The sequence below is a fragment of the Pantherophis guttatus genome, chromosome 1 (assembly GCF_059756535.1).
Source record: "Pantherophis guttatus breed Tessera chromosome 1, ASM5975653v1, whole genome shotgun sequence".
Classification (NCBI taxonomy): domain Eukaryota; kingdom Metazoa; phylum Chordata; class Lepidosauria; order Squamata; family Colubridae; genus Pantherophis; species Pantherophis guttatus.
In genome coordinates this window covers 269,010,474-269,031,426 of record NC_142063.1, presented here as the reverse complement: position 1 = coordinate 269,031,426, position 20,953 = coordinate 269,010,474, and the positions used below count along the sequence as shown (strand labels likewise).

At 39.4% G+C, this 20,953-nt stretch overlaps 1 protein-coding gene across 1 annotated transcript in view; it reads right to left on the bottom strand.

Moving 5' to 3' along the window:
• The window catches only part of FNDC1 (fibronectin type III domain containing 1), an 80,936-nt gene extending 62,312 nt beyond the window's left edge, over positions 1 to 18,624 (bottom strand). Inside the window, exon 1 of the mRNA XM_034428546.3 lies at positions 17,981 to 18,624. Coding sequence (XP_034284437.2) covers positions 17,981 to 18,068 — 88 coding nt within the window. The 5' untranslated portion in view covers positions 18,069 to 18,624. The remainder of the gene's footprint in view (positions 1 to 17,980) is intronic.
• Between the last annotated feature and the right edge of the window lie 2,329 nt (positions 18,625 to 20,953).

Sequence of the window (20,953 nt, the reverse complement as noted above, 5' to 3'; positions counted from 1 at the left end):
AGATAGAGCCGGCAGGGGTGGGTAGAACTCTCTGCAGAGTCCCAAAAGTTTTTCTTTTACTTTTGGGATGGAGCGGATGAGATGCCCCATATCCCCAGCCGCTGCTCCGGGCTTTGGGAGACCTCTGCTAATGCAGAGCCAGGCGTCAAAAGCAAGCCTGCGAATTTGACAGATTACTCAAAGAAAATGTGAGCTGGACCTGTAATACTGAAGCGCAAGTATTTTACTTATCTTTTAAAAATTACTTAAGAGAATAGAGGAAGAGAAAGAGGAAAAAAGTTTCTTTTTAAAATGGCGTCTGCCGCGGCTGGAGAAGAGTTTGAGAGGGAAAGTTCTTCCGTTTTTTATTATTACAATGTAGCGGAATAAATACCACTGGCTACATTTGTAGACAAAACTCCGCTCCTGTTTTTGTTTTTCTCTTTTTCCCCTGGAGGCATTGTTGCTGGCTGGAAGTCTTTTGTCTTGTTTTTTTTTTTTTTTTTCTTCTAACAAAGCCTGCTTAGGCGGAAACATGGCACTGAGGCTTGTGAAGTCAGACAAACAAATAGGTGGGGGGGATTCCCCCACTAAGAATTTAAAGGAACAAGTTTTAACTCTTCAGTCCCAGAAACCTGATTTTAATATAATAGAATTTCTCTTAGAGGAGATTGAAAGAAGGGATGAGATTGTGAATCAGCAACTTGAAAAATTTAAGCAGGAAACTAAGGAATTGGTGAAATCCAAGTTTGACTTTTTGCAGCAAAAATTTTTAAAAGTGTCAGAATTCATGATTCGGTTGGATACAAATACTAATTTACTAGAGTCAAAAATGGATGAAATTCAAGATAAATTGGACAATAGAATTCAAAAAATTGAAAATGATTTGTTAAATATTCAGGATTATAGTTCAGAAGAAAAATTTAAAATGGATGCTGACCAAAAGTCTGGTAATGTAGAAAATCTGCAACAGAGGATTGAAAAAGAGGTTCTAAAGATACAATATAATTTCACAGAATATGCAATAAGACTTAGAGGTTTGCAGGAAAATAACAGAGATGACTTAAGGAAAATATCTTCTGAATTTCTAGCTGGGATTTTAAAGATTCAACCTGAGGAAGTGTTTTGTAGGATTGACAGAGCTTATCGAATAAACTCTTGGACTGCCAAGCAAAGGCAATTGCCTAGAGATGTGGTAATCTATTTTTCAGATAAAGAAATTAGGAATAAAATTGTGCAAAATTCCTTCAATTCTAATTTGCAATTGTATGGAAGAAAGATTTGGATTTACAAGGAACTCCCACCTAAGATATTAATGGAAAGGAAGAAATTTGGCTTTCTGGTGTCTGAGTTAAAAAGGAGAAATATTCAATTCCGGTGGGACGTCCCAGTTGGTATTATATTGAGATATCAAGGAGAAAGATACCAGTTAAATACTGTTGAAAGAGCGGAAGAATTTTATCAAAATAGGTTGAAAATGAATTTAACGTCTTCAGATATAATACAGGATAAGCAGAAGGAGCTGGAACTAAAGACAGAGACTGTACCAGATAAATTGCCTTTGGATTTATCGGATACCCCAGCTGGATTATCTACAAATTTGAGAGAAGTGCCATCTGATTTTAATGTGATGACTTATCAAGGCAAGGACAAGCATGGAAACCAATTAGAGGATATACAAGGGATAAAAAAGAAATGCGAGACACAAAAAATTAGGATGGAAGTCAAACCCACAAAAAGAAAACAAAAAAAGAAATAGGTTGTACAAAAATAGAAATTTCTAACCCAAGCAACAGTGAAGCCAGTGATTTTAAAATATGAATGATTATGTGAAAACATAGAGGAGGCGACATATTGGTCAATATCATCCTGAGGATAGTGGCAGATCTCTGCATTGCCGTAATTTTGGGACATGGAAAGAGCCTCAAATTGATGGTTTTGAATTATCTACTTTGAAACTTCTTTTTGTGTTGATAAATATATTATAATTATCTTGAATTATAAGGCAAGAGAATCACATTGGGACATGCAGAAGATCGGGTTGTTACCCAATACGATGATGGAAATTAATAATCCTGATGAAACCCACAATTATTATTATATGGAATATAATTATAATGTCACTCGGGTGGTTGTTTTTACTTTTATATATATAAGAAGATGTTTACTACTGATGGGGGCAGATATGATTGGAGATCTTGAATAAACTGTTGCATCAGCAAGCTATGTTACCCTATTATGGATGTTGGTTTTAACAATCCAGTGGAAAGACTTCAAGAAGATATTATATGGACTATAAATTTAAAGTTATTGTCTTTTCTTTTTTTATTTAGATATAATGGAATATATATATATATATATATTTAAGTAGTGTGGGCAGTGAATTAAAGATATCAAGAATTGTTGTGTATGGTAAATTTGTAAGACACTGGGTGAATAAGCTAGCTACAGACTGATTAGTTTAAGAAAAGGGATTTTTAAGTGATACATTTAGGGGAGTGGAGGAAATGGATAGAGTGGAATAAATGTTAAATTAGATTTTATGGGGAGCCCGCTTTGAAATGTTATTAAAGTAGGACTTATCGTATAGTTTTAAAGTGGAAGGTGGTTTTGAATTGTTGCAATAATGTATAGATATAAAACACTATTATGCTAAATTAGAAGTTATTTTATAATAGTTATAGTATAATGTGTTTGTTTTTTTTTTGTTTTTTTTCTCTTCTTCTTTTCTGAAATGTATGGATAAAGGGGGATTTATAATACTTTTAGTAAGTAAAGGTCAGTATTTTGAGGAGGGAGTAAGTAATCTGTTATGAATTAGGGTTTTTTTTTGTTACGAAGAAGTCACAGGGGGGGAAGGGTGGGGAGGGGGGGTTAGGGAGGGGGGGAGGGGGGGGAAAAAGGGGGAAAAATTTGTATTTGAAAACCTTTTCAATAAAAAAATAAATAAATAAAAATAAAAAAATCCAATTTAAATAAAAAAAATCCAATTTAAATAAAAAAAATCTGATTTTTTTGATTTCTTAAAAAAAAATCATTGATTTTTATCCACCCTGCTTGCAGTATTAATGCAACTGCTTCAATACAGTGAATACTAAATATAGTGAATACTGTGGAACAGGCCTACACAGAATAATTCCACAAGAGTAGATGAAATAATCTATTTTAAGAAGCAGTCTAATCTTATAAACTAAAAAAGCACAGGTTTATAACTCTCAAGTCTTCTCTTGAAGAATCTTGGAAACTTTCATTTTGGAAACTGGTAGCTAAAACCAAATGCTGGGGGAAAAACTTCACAAAGGTATCACACATGTGGAGAACAGCTCATGATAGCTGCTAGAAGTCTAGCATCACCATTCATAGGGCTCCTACTGCAAAACACCAATGATATATCATGCAAAGAAATATTCCCTAAGAATGAGATCTTTTTATGATTTTAGCCTCATAGCCAGAAGGAACATGCTCTCCTATGCTTGTGGACCTTCTTCATGGAATGGTATCTTCTCCTCCTGGTTGTTTTTCAAGCTCAGAAGCAAGTCCTATATACATCTCAGGGGTTCTCACCAGCAGTGAAATCCGACCGGACCTATCCGGCTTGCACGAACCAGTAGGGCCGGCAGCGAGAGGCTCCACCCACCCACCGGGATGTCATTACATCCCATTTTTGATGCTCTGCGCATGCGCAGAAGAGGCGCGTACGCTCACATTTCCAAACCGGTAGCAAAGGTAAGTGCATTTCACAGCTGGTTCTAGCGCTGAGGGCTATATGATGAAAAGATGAAATTGCACAGAGATACATAGAGCCAATTAGATGTAGCAGTGAAGGTGATCTTAGACTTTAGAATACCGCTTTATGTTCTTTCCGATCTTCATACCCTTCACTGCAGGTTTACATTTTGTTTTGCCATCTTGTGATATAAACTAAAGCATGAAGGTGATTCAGAAAATGAAGGTTTACTGAATACCAAAGAAACCAAGCTGGTCTATAAGAAATACCAAATGAAGATATGGCAAAATGAAATATTACATAGCCAGTTACATGTATAAAAACTAGCAGGCAACAGAGATAATAACAAGACCTGGCAATAGCTAAGAGCAGGATGGCTGATGAAAAAGAAAGAGGGGCTAATTCTCACTGCACAAAACTAAAACTTAAGAACAAATGCATAGAAAGCCAGGCTTGAGAAGACCATAACAGACAGCAAATGTTGCCTCTGAAAATAATAATGGTAAAGAATCTACAGTAGTTAGCTGCTGCAAGAATATCACACAAACTGACTACAAACAATAGCATGACGAAGTTGCAACAATGGTGTATTGGAATATCTGCAAGAAATACCATATGCCTGCAAGCAACAACTGGGGGACCACAAAATAGATGAAGAGAAAATGAAGAAGCTAAATGCTTTGGGACTTTAGAATTCAAACAGGCAAGCTTCTGCTACACACCACTCCACACTTAACAATTGCTGATAAGAAAAACAACAACAAAAAAAAAGGTCTGGAGAATTGGACATTGCAATACCTGGAGACAGCAGAAGAGAAGAGAAAGAACTGGGGGGAGGGGGGAATCATAAAAGATATAAGAGCTTGTAGTACAGTGGACTAAAGCACTGTTATTAACATCTGCTGCTTGCAATTACTGCAAGTTCAAATCTCGCCAGGCTCAAGGTTGACTCAGCCTTCCATCCTTTCAAAGGTAGGTGAAATGAGGACCCAGATTGTGGGGGGAATAGGCTGACTTTGTATAAATATACAAAAGTATGAAGGCTATTGCTTAATGCATTGTAAGCTGCCCTGAGTCTCCGGAGAAGGGCGGCATATAAATTAAAGCAATAAACAAACAAACAAACAAACAAACAAACAAACAAACAAACAAACAAACAAAATATAAACCACTGCAAATAGAAATAAAATGACTGGCAAAATAAGCAAAGCTAGTACTAATACTCGCTGATACTATACTATACTGCACCTGAGATGCAATTCCAAAACTTCTGGAGCACCACTTGAACACTATAGGCACTGACAAAACCACCATCCATCAATTACAACAGGCAGCTTTACTTGGAAGAGCTTACAACCTGCAACAATACATTTAATATTATTAAGCAACATCTGCCTATCCCAGATCCTTGAGAAGGACTCAATAGATGGACAAAAATGCAAAATCCAATCCAAATGTCTTGCTGATTGTGTGATCAACCGTAATAATAATGGAAGTGACAGGGCCTGTGGCCTTCTTAGTAGGTAATCACTGACTCGTGTCAATCAAGTATGAATTAATTCATAAATCAGTGACATCCCATTTCCATCCGTCTGCAATTTTAAACAGCACAAAATTTCACCTCTAACAACACATGCTTTGTTGCAACATTTATTCTGTATTATTTTGTATTTAATGTTTCTTAATATACATGGTTTTGCATGGTATTTTTGAGCCAGTTGTCTCCAAAACAGTAAGGAAAGCTATACATATTTGGATCATATTTGGATCAAAGAATAACTATATTCCATTTGTCACAGTAATTCAAATTAGGTTAAAAAATGGGTGAAATTAATTCCTTCCCTATTACTAGTTACTAGGCCCAAAGCTGGTCGAAAAATACTTTGTTTGATATAATATATCTTTCAGTCCATGAATAAATTACATTTCTGCTATCTATTTATTTTCCCTCTTCAAGTCAGTCTTCAATTCTGGCAACTGCCTGGCTAAGCTTCCGAGATTTTTTAGGGGAGACTTCAGAAGTGATTTGCCCATGTCATCTTCCTAGAGCTGAGAGAGAATAACTTAGTACCTGAAGTGGGACTAGAACTCACGGCCTCTGTTTTCAAGCCTGGTACCTTAATCAATACATCCAGCTGGCTGTCATATCTTTTAAGTGCTGATAACTCCTTCTGGTTCATAATTTTTTTATTGACTCCAGAACCTTACAACATATATTTGTTGTGATATAATACTAATAGTAGCTGAAAAATTCCAGATGTCCAACATATTTGAAACCAGATGAAACTTTTCCTTGGTAAATCAAGTAATTTCAATGTCTTGAAATTCTTTTTGTATGTTCTATAATCCATCCATTTATTTGGCACTGTATTTTGGACAGAACTCAGAAAGCTTGCTTCTCTGTATCAAGTCTTGTCTAGGCTGGTAAATAGACACTGACCGCTGCCATGGGTGAATACTACATATGCTGATTCTGCATCCTCAGATCATCTCAGAGTGAGTGAGAGAAAGGAAGGAAGGAAGGAAGGAAGGAAGGAAGGAAGGAAGGAAGGAAGGAAGGAAGGAAGGAAGAAGTCATATTTCTAAAGGCATCCAGCTCTCAGTGATTCTGGGTGCCATAGGCATTTAAAATGGTCATTCCATAGAAGCAGTCATAAAAACTCTCGCAAAATTAGTTTACATCCCATCCTAACCCACATCCTGGGTAAACAGTCAGCTCAATGATGCTTTTCCAAAAAAGAACAAGATTGGGGTCGTTGGAAACCCTAATAAGATGCTGTTACAGGGGCAGGTGCCATGAGAGAGAATGTAGGTTTCCTAATTCCCATCTCATGGCATTGTTTAGTGGATGAGACTCACAGTATATCAAATCTGTCTGATGGACCAATCACAGAACCGGTAGTAACAAATTTTAGATTTCACCACTGATATATATCCACAAGTTTTCTAATTAGTACTACTCACCACACAGCGTTGCTGTTGTGGGGGGAAAGAAGAGGCATAATATTGTGTGTTCAGTGACGCACATTCGTGTGTCGAGCAAAATTAATTATAAAATGTTCTCCTTCAAGTCCTTTTAGAAGAAAATTAACATTGTTCCCTAAGACTTTACCCAAAACAATTAATGGACAAAAGTCTAACTTCAGACTTCAGAAGGGCAAACGAACATCAGAGCATTTTATCCATCAAGGATGTGCCATTGCAGATTTTACAGAAGCCTCAAGACCATGTTGGGTTATGATGATAAGACCACACTGCAAAATATTCTTCCAATTTGTGTTGCAAGAAGACATTTTTTGCCCACCTAAGAAAGATTCATGTTTATAGAAAGGTTTTCCACTCCATCTCTACCGTGCAAGTTGGATTTTCCACTGGTTCTTGCCAACATTCTCTCAGAAATCTGAAAAAATGTCAAGGAACACATATTCAAGCTTTAACATGCACTTGATGAAGAAATCTAACATCCTTCTTAATTGTGTTTTTAACAGCAAACACAACCAACAAATCAGCAGATGCAACTTTTCTAAGGTTTAGGAAACATCCTCCTTTGACAAAGTCCAAACTATAAAATATCAAAATAAGGAAATTATATATTAAAAAAAATTATCTTTGTAAAATGTAAATTGACATGCATTTTGTTCCTTTTTGTATTGCTATTTACAGTAGCCACAAAACCATTAGTTTTACAGAGATAATTTTGAAGGTTGTTTCCTTAAAGCCAAGTTTTAGTTTAAAACATAGAAAACCTGAAGTTACTTTCACAATGCATGAATGTTAATGCATTTGGGTACATGTTTTACCCAATAATGCATTTATATGTCACAGTATTTAAATTTTTTAAAAATGCACCCTATTCAATACTTCATTCGATATTTTATGTATTTATTTACATTTCATTATTTATTTATTTATAAAAGTGAGACTTATGAAAACAGTTTTTCACAAAGCAAGATTTCTTCGGTGTCTTTGAAAGACAACTAATATTTTGTGTTATAAGTTTTCAAGACAAAAATAAATTTCTTAGATAAAATGTTTTAAGAAAATGACAGATATTGTCCACTGAATTTAAGGTTATATTCCGCAGTTTTTCATAAGAAAGAAAGACCGGGTTTTTTGAAGGAGAGGAGAAATAAATATACTGTGATTTTGATTGATTGATTATGTGCCATTGTTTTCAACTCCTCACGACAACATGGATAAATTTTCTTCCTGAGAATCTTTCTCTAACCTGGTCTTTCAAATCTTCGACAATACACTCATCACCCCTGTCACTGAGTCTATCCTCCTTGTGGCTGGACACTCTCTTCTTTTTCCTTCCATCTTTTACAAAAATCTGAACCTTCTCTAGAGAGCTAGGTCTTCACATAATGTAGCCAAAATGGATAATTTGAGCCTGGTCATTTGTGAAGTGAAAACTCTGGGGAGCCAGTGGCTTTAGTGAGACATTTGCATAGTTAGGAGTTTTAAAAAGAGGTCCAAGGCCTGCCTGAGACAGATGCCTCGGGTTACCCATTGTTAAGGACAGAATCATAGAACTGCACAATGTAATTTAATTTTCTAGTTTAATATCTTGGAGATTTTCTTGCCCAGTGGAAACCATCCCACCTACATTAACTATGTTCAGTGAAGGAGAACCTTCCAAATTACCCTTCCTTTGAGTCATGCTTGACTTTATATTATTGCCTCAATCAAACTTATATTCCTAATATTTCCTCATGGTCTTCCATCCAAACATTACCCTGGTCTGATTCTGCTTAGCTTTTTGATTAGACCAGGCTGGCTTTACGCCACCACCTAATGTGGGATCAGTTTAAAGTTCATTGCCATCAGCAAAGTCATAAATTTGAAACAAAGATGTAGGTTAGGATTTTAAGTACCCATCAAAACAAAATTTGAAAATATTTATCTGTTTTAAAAAAACCTAAATTATTTCCAAATTTCAAATAGCTTCTCCATGTGCCCAGCTTCGATGCCAAGGCTTTTATGTGCTGTACAGCTAATGAAAAAACCATGATGTGGTCGGACAAAGGACAGTGGCATTACTTCTTTCTCTCCTATCCTTTTCTTTTAAAGCATGAAAATAAAAAAGGGTGTACATTATAGACAAGAAGCATTGCAATTTTGGAACAATATTTAAAGCTGGAAAAAGATGAATCTAAAGCCAGTTAAAGGATTCTTTGTTTTGCTCTATTTTATAGTCAATAAACTCCAAAGTCATGGAAATTGCAATATAGGACATGAATAGAGTACAGAAATAAAGTAAATAGTAGCAGAAGCAGAAAATTTCCATTTTTCATAATAAGAATCCAATGTAACTTTAAGACCCTTTCAATATTCTGCTCCTGGCTTCAGTAACAACGTTGTTTAGCAGACCGATCCAAAACTACTGTTGTTTTCCTTTCCTTTTCACAAAGCCTTAGTAATTCACTAAGATTAGTTGTTAAATGTTTCAATCAAAAATCTCTTCTCTTGTTCAAGCTCTTGAACGGTTCTTATTCAAAGATCACCCAACCATACATCATTCCAAATACTAGTGAAGCTTCAGAAATAGGATTCATGCTGGCTGGCAGAAAGGCTGCTCCATTTTGGAGAGATTTGGAAAGCCCCTGAATTAAGTCACTCCAGAGGATGACCTTTTCTGATCTTTACTGTGTAATTTTTCATAGGGTAGTTTGTTAAATTTAACAGATTTTGCTAGGATCTGCCTTCTTAAAGTCTTGCAAAGAGCACAAGGATTAAAGATCATGTAATTATGTAATATCATCTGGAAAGCCAAGTTAAGCAGCAGTTAAGACACCAGGCTAGAAATCAGGAGACTGTGAGTTCTAGTCCCACCTTAAACACGAAACCAGCTGGATGATCTGGATTTAGACACTCTCTCTCAGCTTTGGAAAGGACGCAAGAGCAAACTATTTCCAAAATGTTGCCAAGAAAATTGCAAATACTAGTCCAGCCAGTTGCCAAGAGCCAAAGTCACTCTCTTGCAGGAGCTTCTTCTCATTTCTTCCTCTTTTTCTGAGTTTAGCCATCTCTTAAAACAAGAAGAGCAAAAGACACAGAGGTGACACAGAGCAAATCCATAACTCTCTACCTATCCCCTACTGCTCCCTTGTGGTCACTAGGTCATGAAGTGCTGAACAGTCTCTGCCACTGGAATTGGGCCTCTAATAGGGTGAACATGATTCAGAGTCATAAATGTTGCTTTTCCCTGATTTTCTCAATCTGGTTTACAGGTCTTGGATTTCCTGATCCTCTTTAGCTTTCCAAGATCAAACAAGATAGGCCAAGGTAGTGTTTTTCCAAACTTGGAACATTAAGATGAGTATCTCAAAGGTGCTTTTTCAAGAGGTAACTGGACTTTCTGGTGTTTCTTTGAAGACATTTCGCTTCTCATCCAAGAAGCTTCTTCAGCTCTGAATGAGAAGCGAAACATCTTCAAAGAAACACCAGAAAGTCCAGTTGCCTCTTGAAAAAGCACCTTTGGGACAACCATGACATGGATGACTGAGAATTTCCATAGACATTTAAGATGAATAGATTTTTCAACTCACAAAATTTCCCAAGCAGTATAAAGTCCACGCTTCTTAAAGTGGCCCAAGTTTGAGAAACACTGGATTGGGGCTGCCACTTGGATGGGCAATCAAAGAAAAGGACATTCCAATAGTCAAGATGTTTTATTTTTCCTTTTTTTAGAAACAGTAATTGCAACGATAATAATAATAATATTAATTGCAATAGTTATGGAAACTGCTATGGAAGGAATGTTATTAGAAAATTCTCTTTTCCCTTACATGTCAATGCATGCCAGCATTTGGAACCTTTTGCTACAGCCTGCACCATCCAAAAATAAAGTATGCTGTATTTTCTTCCTGAAAATTATTTCATTCATAAATTTTAATGGGGCAATTATTCATTAAAGGAATGTTTCATTACGAGAGTTGGCAAAACTTTCACATTTTTCGGAAAGAAAGAAAACAAACAATTTTTTAAAGAAAAAATGGCCAAGGATTTAATCCCTTTCTCAAAACTACAGGTAGTTCTCAAATTACAACCACAATTGAGACTGAAACTATGGTCATAAGCTGTGACTGTCACTAAAGGGGTCATTACATGGCCAAGCCCAATTTTGTGACCTTTTTGCAGTGGTTGTTAAGTGAATGCAGCAGTTGTTAAGTGAGCCCATTGTAAACACTGGTTTTTGGCAAATGCGTTGTAAATCATGGTCATATGACCGCAGGATGCTGTCAATGGTTATACATGCAGGTCAGCTGCCAAGCACATAAAATGCACAAGCTGACCATTAGAACTTTGAATCTGGGCTTATAAATACCTTTATTTGGGGGGGTGTCTGTCATAACTTTGAACAGCAACCAGTCGTAAATTGAGAACTACTTGTATTTCATTCATTAACATTTCCTTCAAGCAAATCAAGGACAGATATTCAATAAGGGATGTTTCTCAACCTAGGTAAAAGTCTGTAGAGATCCTCAGTCATCCAGATCAGGGGTCTCCAACCTTGGCAACTTTAAGACTTGTGGACTTCAACTCCCATAATTCCTCAGCCAGCAAAGCTGGGAGTTGAAGTCCATAAGTCTTAAAGTTGCCAAGGTTGGAGACCCCGATCCAGATCATGGTTGTCCTAAGGTGCTTTTTTTTTTTTTTTTTAATTTGATTTATATGCCGCCCTTCTCCAGAGACTCAGGGCGGCTTACAATGCATTAAGCAATAGCCTTCATTCTTTTGTATATTTTATACAAAGTCAGCTTATTGCCCCCACAAACTGGGTCCTCATTTCACCTACCTTAGAAAGGATGGAAGGCTGAGTCAACCTTGAGCCTTGGAGAGATTCGAACCAGCAGAAATTGCAGGCAGCTGTGTTAATAACAGGGTGCACTAAACCACTGTACTATCAAGGCTCTATTTTCTTTGAAGACATTTCGCTTCTCATCCAAGAAGCTTCTTCAGCTCTGACAGGATAGTGGGGAATGGAAAGATTTATATTCCTTGCAGACAGTTGGTCATTTACATCCTTTTAGAGGGTCGTTGAAGCGCTTGGAGATTTATCTGTGTCGTCAAGGTCACCTGAGTACTGTTGATGGTTCCTGTAGTCTGCAATTTTTCCTCTGGAAATCCATTCCTACTCCCACACCATTCAAAGGGTGTTCAGATTACCAGCTGTCTGCAAGGAATATAAATCCTTCTATTCCCCACTAGCCTATCAAAGCTGAAGAAGCTTCTTGGATGAGAAGCGAAACGTCTTCAAAAGAGAAAGCAAGGAAGTCCAGTTGCTTCCTGAAAAAGAACCTTGGGTCAGCCTAGGTAACTTTAAGATCTATGGACTTCAGCTCTCAGAATTCCTACACTGCCTGTGGAATTTGGGGAGCTGAAATCCACACTGGTCGGTTGCAACTTTCCTCACCATATTAAAATTGCCGAGGTTGAGAAACGCTGGTCTACTGCAACTTTCCTCACCAACTGCCTTCCAGAGATGCATTCATTCATTCATTCATTCATTTATTTATTTGGTTAAATTTATATGCCACCCTTCTCCTGAAGGACTCGGGGTGGCTCATAAAAAGTAAAATTAATTTCATATTGGGAATGATGCTTAGCCATGCTAACTGGGAACAATGAGCTAATAGTCCAGCACATCTATAAGATCAGTCAAGAATCAGATGAAAGGGTGCAGCTCTGCAGGAAACTGGCAGAACCAATCGAAGCCGCAAATGTACTGACACAGAGCTCAGCAAATAGCACATTTTTCGTCACCTCTCCCAGGCATATCGGTGTGCCCTTGGTTGACTATGTGCGACATCTGGAGGTGGAAAAGTGATTTCCAGAGTGGAGTATCTAAAGCTGTGCTTGGACCATCTGATTTGCAGGTGGTCGATGAGATTGAGAGGGTGGGATGTGGGCATAGTCCTTTGGAAACAGCTAGTATGCAATGGGACTGTGTGGGTTTGCCTTAACAGAGTTTAATTCTGAGTGGACATGTAGAGGTGGTCCTCGGGTTACAACCGCAATTGAGCCCAACATTTATGTTGCTAAACAAAACATTGGTTAAGTGAATTTTGCCTCATTTGACGACTTTTCTTGGCACTGTTGCTAAGCAAATCCAGATGCCCCATTGACTCTACTGGTCGGGAGACTGCGAAAGCTGATCACCTGATCCCAGGGCACTGCGACTATCCTAAATACGAAACAATTGCCAAACATCTGAATTTTGACCATGTGACCATAGGGATGCTGCAATGGTCATAAGTGTGAAAAATGGTCACAAGTCACTTTTTCAGTTCTGTTGTAAATACAAACGGTCACTAAATGAACTGTTCCAAGTTGAAAACTACCTGTATAAGATTGTGCTGTTATCCTTCTGACTGTAGACTGGCCTTACAGATGTGCTGGACTATTATCTCATCATTCCTGGTTAGCATGGCTAAGTATTGTTCTAAATGTGAGATTAAGAATTACAACTCTGGAAGGCAGCTGGCGAGGAAAGATGAGACCAAGATAGGCTGCTCAGGTGAAAAATGTCACGGTGAATATAAGCAATGATTATTCATGCAGATGTCCTTTAACTAAATTCCAGATTTCTGAAATTCTAGAATTCTTTCCAAGCGCGTACAGGTATTTGTTGACTTTCAGCAGTTCATTTAGTTACTGTTCAAAGTTACAACGACACTGAAAATAGTGACTTAGGATCGTTTTTCACACTTATGACCATTGCAGCATCCCAACAGTCAGGTGATTTATATTCAGATGCTTGACAACTGACTCCTATTTATGACAGTTGCAGTGTTCAGGAGTCATTTTTGCAACCTTCTGACCAGCAAAGTGAATAGGGAAGCCAGATTCACTTAACAACCGTGTTACTAATTTAATGACTGCAGTGATTCACTTAACTAATGTGGCAAGAAAAGTTGTAAAAGGGGACAAATTCACTTAACGAATTTTTCACTGAACAACATATATTTTGGGCTCAATTATGGTCGTACGTTGAGGACTACCTGTACAGGGAGTCTTTGGATTATGACTGTAATAGAGCCCTCCCATTACCATTGTAAATTGTTAACAGTCAAACAAACGGGGCAGTCACAATTTTACATTTTCTGCGGCGGTCGTTAAGCAAATGCAGCAGGTGTTAAGCAAATCAATGGATCACAATGGGCACAGTTTTTGCCGAAAACCAGAAACAACTTGCCAGTTTTGCATAATGCTGTTGGGTTATAAAACTTGGTCACATTACTACAGGATGCAACACACAAATGTAGCCATGTTGCTGAGAGCCCAAAGTGCAGTTATATGATTACAGGGGAGGGGCGCCCATTGAAACTTCGGATCCAGATCTTAAGTCCCCTTTTTTAGATAGGTCATAACTTCAAATGGTTGCTAAGCAACCAGTTGTAAATCGAAGATTACCTATAACAGGGGTGTCAAACTCGATTTCATCGAGGGCCGCATCAGGTTGTGTTTGACCTTGGGGGGGGTTGTGTGGCCGGGGTAAGCATGGCTGCAGTGGGTATGGCCAACTCAACATCACTCGTGTTGGGGGCGCCTATGGTGGCCTGGTTTTTCGGCTGTGACGGCTTCCTGCAGCCCTCTGCCAGTGAAAACGGAGCTCGGGAGGGCAGTGCATGATCCTCCCCAGCTCCATTTTTGCTGGCAGAGGTACTGTCAGCCAGTCCTTCACCGTTTCCAGGGCAGCCTCGTGGGCCAGATCTAAGCACCCAATGGGCCGGATCCAGCCCACGGGCCTTGAGTTTGACACCCCTGACCTATAACAAGTTCATTTAGAACTGACTTGGAACTGAACAGAATAGAGCCAGCAATTATATTATCCCAGGCAAACTGTTCCACCTTTATTTTATTCTTATTTATTTTATTTCGAATTTATATACCGCACCTTCTCCTGAGGGACTCAGGGCGGTGTACAGCCAGATAAAAACATACAATACAAACATTAAAAACAATTAAAAGGATATATATTAATTTGGCCCCAATTTAAGATAACAAACCAATTAAAAAATATTTAAAAATATGTTAAAAAATACGTTAAGCCAGCCCAGCTTGCTGAAAAAAGAAAGTTTTAAGGGCACGGCGGAAGGTACCGAGGTCCTGGATTCTCCTGATCTCTGGGGGCAGCTGATTCCAGAGGGTAGGTGCCCCCACAGAGAAGGCCCTCCCCCTGGGAGTCACCAGCCTACATTGTTTGGCTGATGGCACCCCGAGGAGGCCCTCTCTGTGGGAGCTCACAGGTCGGTGGGAGGTCATCGATAGCAGCAGGCGGTCTCAAAGATAACTAGGTCCTATGCCATGGAGCGCTTTAAAGGTGATGACCAACACCTTCAATATCTTGTGACTGTTTCTATACAACAGCAAAGACAAAAAAAATAAAATAAAATCCCTGCTCATCCAATTGGTTTTGTCTACATTATTCTCTGATCTGTGCATCCAGTTGTTGTAACTGGGTTAACGGAACGAAGCTGAGGTTCACCACGAGACTTTGGACAAAGACCAAACATATACAGATCGAAGAATAATGTGAAGAAATACATATATATATATGCTCTGAGAACCAATAAATGGCCTCTGAGTGAGTTGCAGGTGCTTTAACTGTGGAATTTCTGGACAGGACATTCCATATTACAGTATGTTAGGCTGTTCCAGCAGCCACTCCCTGGAAGCCACTGTCCTGCAATGTTGTTGTTTTTCCAAAAGAAACAGAAGAGCCCCGGGAAAAAAATGCAGTGGGAACTCTTCAGGAATTGCCACACCTACCTTTATGATCTAAGGCATCTTGCTGGAAACAACCACAGTTGTATTGACACAATTTATGCCATATGAAAGATACTTCACAGTGCATTTTTTTAACCACCATGAAATAGCTGATATTCAAAACCTGGGAAAGGAGAAACCACTCAACAAGACCCATTCGTTTTTGTTTCAACTTTCCAACCTGACATCATGAACTTACTGTATTTTCTCAAGTTGATGTTTCCTTGATTCTCAAGGGATTTGCTTCCAAGCACTCTGTTTTGCTTAGGATTTAGCCCCTACCTTAACAACCCTATCATCATATCGTGGCAAGGAACTGGCCCTGTGGGCAAATATGCACTAGGAATTCCTGTACTTTACTCCCAGCTCAACTTGTATGGGCATATACAGCTACTTACCATTTCTGCCCTCCCTGCAAGAGAAAAGTACATGCTTTTTTTTTTTTTAATATACAGATCAAAAGGATCAAAAATAGAAAAAAAAAGAGTGGGAGGTGGGGAACATTCTTTTCTTATACATATAACTTTATTTTTAAAAAACTAGCAAGAACTATATACTAGAGGAAAAAAGTGAGGAAAAGAAAGAAAAAGACAAAGTGAAAAGGGGAATGAAGGAGGGAGAAGGGTGGGAGGGGAGGGAGGGAGAGAGGGAGGAAGGAAGGAGGGAGGGGAGGAAGAAGGGGGGAAGGAAGGAAGGAAGGAAGGAAGGAAGGAAGGAAGGAAGGAAGGAAGGAAGGAAGGAAGGAAAAATAGGATTTTGATTTTCTTTACAACAATTATAAATTAACTTCTTACTCATGGTTACAACATGACTTTTTCTACAATCTATTTTTTCCCCAAGTCATTAAAACCATATGTCACAATTTCATTTCCCTCTCCCCCTCTTTTCACACAAAGTCTGTAGGGGTTTCCAGTCAGCATTAAACTTAGATAATGTCTTTTCTCTGATCAGAGTTGCCATCCATTCCTCCATCGTGGGTAGTATTAAATCTTATCTCCTTTGTCCTTATAATAGTCTTGTTGCAGGAGTCATATATAAAAACGAAGTTCCATGAACTGGTTTATCAATCAATCCCAAAAGAAAAGCCACTAGTTTCAGTTGTATATACCTCTTAAAAATCTTCTGAATTAATGTCTGTAATCGAATCCAAACCTTTCTAGCTCTTTTGCACATCCACCAAACATGATAAAAGATCTTTCTTGCTGGCTAAACTTCCAATACAACTTTGAAGTATCTTTACACATTCTAGACAATTTTTTCCAATGACATGTACCAATGATACGTAATTTTATTTTAAAAAATGATAGGGGGAACATTCTGAGCAGGGGAAAACAATCCAGACCCTGGAAATCCTCTCCAACAGCATGCGTGGCAAGTTCTCCCTCAGTCACTCCTTACTGTTTCATTATTATTATTATTATTATTTCCTTCAAATCTTAATTCCAATCACGAAGCATTTCTCTTCTGGAGTTAGCCTATGCACAGTTACTGCAAATCTACCCTGCAGCATTCGCTGAGGAATGCTATCCCTGAATTGCAACCTTTGCATTATAAACAGCTCAGAACCTTCCCTGAGTTCCTCTTGGAAGAGTTTGTATTTTGTGTTTGCTTTACACTTAGGAACAACTGGGTCAGGTTTGGCATCTCTGTTGGGACTGGCACAACCAAAACAGACGTGGAAGGATTACAGAGGTGGAGATCTGAGCTTTGGAGAAGTGAGAATGTGTGTGTAGTCTGTGTGTGCGTGTGTATTAAGCTGTGATCCCATGTACACAAATAAACATTAGCTCCATTGCAGGGGTCTCCAACCTTGGCAACTTTAAGCCTGGCGGACTTCAACTCCCAGAATTCCCCAGCCAGCAAACCTTTGCTGGCTGGGGAATTCTGGGAGTTGAAGTCCTCCAGGCTTAAAGTTGCCAAGGTTGGAGACCCCTGCTCCATTGCATTCCTAAGGAGGTTTTCTTTTAAAAAAACAAAAACTTTATGGAGAGCCATGCTCTTATCAATCCCCTTTTAAAAGAAAAAGAAGACAATGCTGGCCAATCACTTTTGCATGTTCATTCTATGGGATGCCCAAAAAAAAAAAAAAAAGTCCAGGCTAGCAGAATTTTGCAAAAAAAAAACCCAGGAATCCCAATTGGCTGACAAGACCCCCCCAAAGCAGGTGGAGATAAGAGCGTTGCGGAGTAAGAGAGGGTGATAAGAATTGGGAAGCGCGACATTTCTCACGCAAGGTATATTCCTAGGGTGGAAGTGCGACTGTCTTGAGCGCCGGTCCTCCAGATACGCCACTCCCGTCCTCCTTTGGCCAACATAGCCAGCTGGGGAGCATTGGCACTGTAGTCCCACGCATCCTGGGGTGCCATGCTGAGGAATTCAACCGGAGGGGAGGAGGAAAGAGAGAGAGAGAAAAACGTCCCACAAACTACCCCAGGGGGCTCCCAAGTTCCCTCCCTCTCCAAAAGGGCGCCGTCGAGAGAATTGAAGCGGGGACTGTACCTGGGGAGGCAGAGTGGAGCAAGGCAACGAGGAGCACCAGAAGCGTCCCGACGGTCAGCAAAAAGATCCGTGAAGCCGAAGCAGCCATGGAGCCGGTGGGCGCAAGGGGCCAAGGGGCGCCTTGAAAGCTGCCAAACGGGGGAGGTTAGGAAGCGGTGTCCGCAGAAGGTGGCTGGGAGTTGACGCCGACGGGCCGGTGCACAGACCGCGCTCTTCCTCCGCGCTTCCCCCTCTGGTTTCCCCACTCGCAGAGATCAGCCTCGCCTCCGTTGCCGTCTTCGCTCGCCCCTTCTCTTCATCGCCTTTTCCCCCGCTTCTCTCCTCGGGGCCGCCTCGGCGGCCTCCTGTCTCCTCCTGCTGGCCGGTAGCGCCATTGCAACCTCCGTGGATTCAAGTGAAGTCAAGTAAACGAAACAAGACGCAGGAACAGATCGCTCGGCGGCGACGGGTTCCTTTGGGGACAAGAATCGCCCAGAGATCGATCGATCGATCGATCGATCTACGATGATGTGATCACTGGGGAATCTCTCCATCGCAAAATCAACCAAAAGAGACCAGCCGTCCAAAGCAATGGCTCTGCTAAGCGGAGGAGGTTTCCTTGCCGTGTTAATTGAGAGGCTGCAGGCGAGGAAAGTCGTAGGTCTGAAGGCAAAAGTTTTTAAAAATGTGAAAGGCAAAAGTACACCAAGGGACACGATGTTCCCTTTTTCTGTTCTGTTTTCGGAATTCATTTCGTTGCATTTGGATTGCTCCTCTTTTAAAGGACAACATAACAGGCCCAAACTTTTATCCATACAACAACCTTGCAAAGTACTCTGTAAAACAAGAAGAACCTGCTAAATTTCTAGGCCAAAGTTCTGACTTGTTTTAATCGTGGTTGTTGACTTGTTTTGTTTTCTTCTTAAAGTCCTGTACCCCTGTGATTTTGGTTCTTTAGCAAATTCAAATACGTAGGCTATAGTAATTTTTACTATCACCCTTTAAGTTATAGTAAACTAAAAGTTTCCAGGTTTGAAGGGCTAGAGAAGGCTAGATTTTGCATATGGAATATAATTAAACATACTGCTAAACCAAAAATAATACAATTTTCGGTTAGCTCAGGGTCCACATCAAGTTTAACTAGACTTTTTCCCCCAAAATCTGGATGGCTAATCCTAATGTTGATGGCACACTACAAAAAGGGGTGTGATCAGAACTGAATTGGCAGAAGGATTGGGAATTATTAAGGTTGTGTAGAAAGTTAGCAACCACCCTTCTAGAAAAATGAAATATTCTAGGAAATATTAAAAAGGCAGAATATTATACCGCCCTGGATGAGAAAAGGAGATACATGATCTTGGAAAGCAGCCCCCACCTTTGTTAATAGCTCCAGAAAGACTGGGCCATCCTATATACAAGACAAAAGGCTGGGCCAGTTTACCTACACCCTCAGGACTTAATAGGATTAGTCCTCTACCCATCTCACCACAGAATCTTGCTGGTAAGAGTACATCACCCAGCAAGATTCAACCAAGCTTGGGACTCAAGACAACCTACAAAGTTACCCCTGCATGGCCCCATGGGAGTCTAACAACCAATCCAAATACATTTCTTTCACAGGACAGGAAGCTCTAAGGTGGGGCCCAAAAGAAGGTGTGGATGGATAGATAGATAGATAGACAGACAGACAGACAGACAGATATTATTTAAATTTCTATACCGCCCTTCTCCTTTCGGACTCAGGGCGGTATATCTATCTCAGATAGATAGATAGATAGATAGATAGATAGATAGATAGATAGATAGATATCAGGTTTTAAGGCTTTTATTTATCCATTCACTTCCCTATTATTTCTTCTCATCCATCTTGTACAAGAACGATAAGTTACAAATGCTTATGAAGTGTCTGGACAACATTGTGGTGGATGCAATTGAAGGAAAATTATGGAGCAGATCATTACTCTCAGCCTTGTGTTGATATATTCAAAAACCCATTCCCCTCCCCCTCTCCTCCTCCTCAAGTTTCCTTTTCATTAGAACATCAGATAGTACATGAATCTGAGCCAGGTTCATTATTAATCAATGCAATGTCTTCGGTCATGGACTTTATATGCAATTTTAAGACTAAACATTGGGAATTTGAAGACTACAAAACTTATTTCCTCACACTTCCCTTCATGTTTCCCTGTACTAGGCAGCAGAACAACATCTTATCAGAAGGGTAATGTCTTGCACAGTGAGAGTAGAACCAACTATTCATTCATGCTAAAATCATTCCCGTAAGAAGGGTAAAAATTGTAATGGTAGTTCTCAAGTATCATTTACACAGCAGGAAATATATAACATAAGTCTATTAATGGGCTGACCTATAGATGAGAGGAAATTTTTCCAGTGTTGTACAATAGCTGAGGAAATTGCCTCCTCATACTGACATAAAGGACATTACATTACAATGATGCCTTCAAGATATTTGGAAGAGCAAAGAGGCATTTGCTAGACAGCTTGGCTTTCACCCTCTAACCCAGTGTTTTTCAATTTGACACCTTCTAAGATGTGTGGATTCCCAGATTTCCCCAGCCAGCATGATCATAACAAGGCATTCTAGGAGTTTATTTATTTATTGGTTCGATTTATATGCCACCCTTTTCCAGAGACTCAGGGCGGCTTACTTATTGCGTTAAGCAATAGCCTTCATACTTTTGTATGAAGTCCACACATCTTAAAGTTGCCAAGTTTGAAAAATCACTCCTCAAGACTATCTTATTGTGTGGCACTGGACACCTTCCTATTGTCAATATTGATGATGTAAGAGTCGACCTCCTGACTCCTTTGTCTTGGTACAAAGAATCAGGAAAATCCACGCATCCATTGAATGAGTGGCAGGCCAGGGAAGCAAATGAAAAATGTGCAGAATGGCACAGTGGAAACATCAACTTTTGTATTTGTGCCAGACATCAGGATGGAAGTATGCAAGGGCAGCATTCCTGTGAAGAC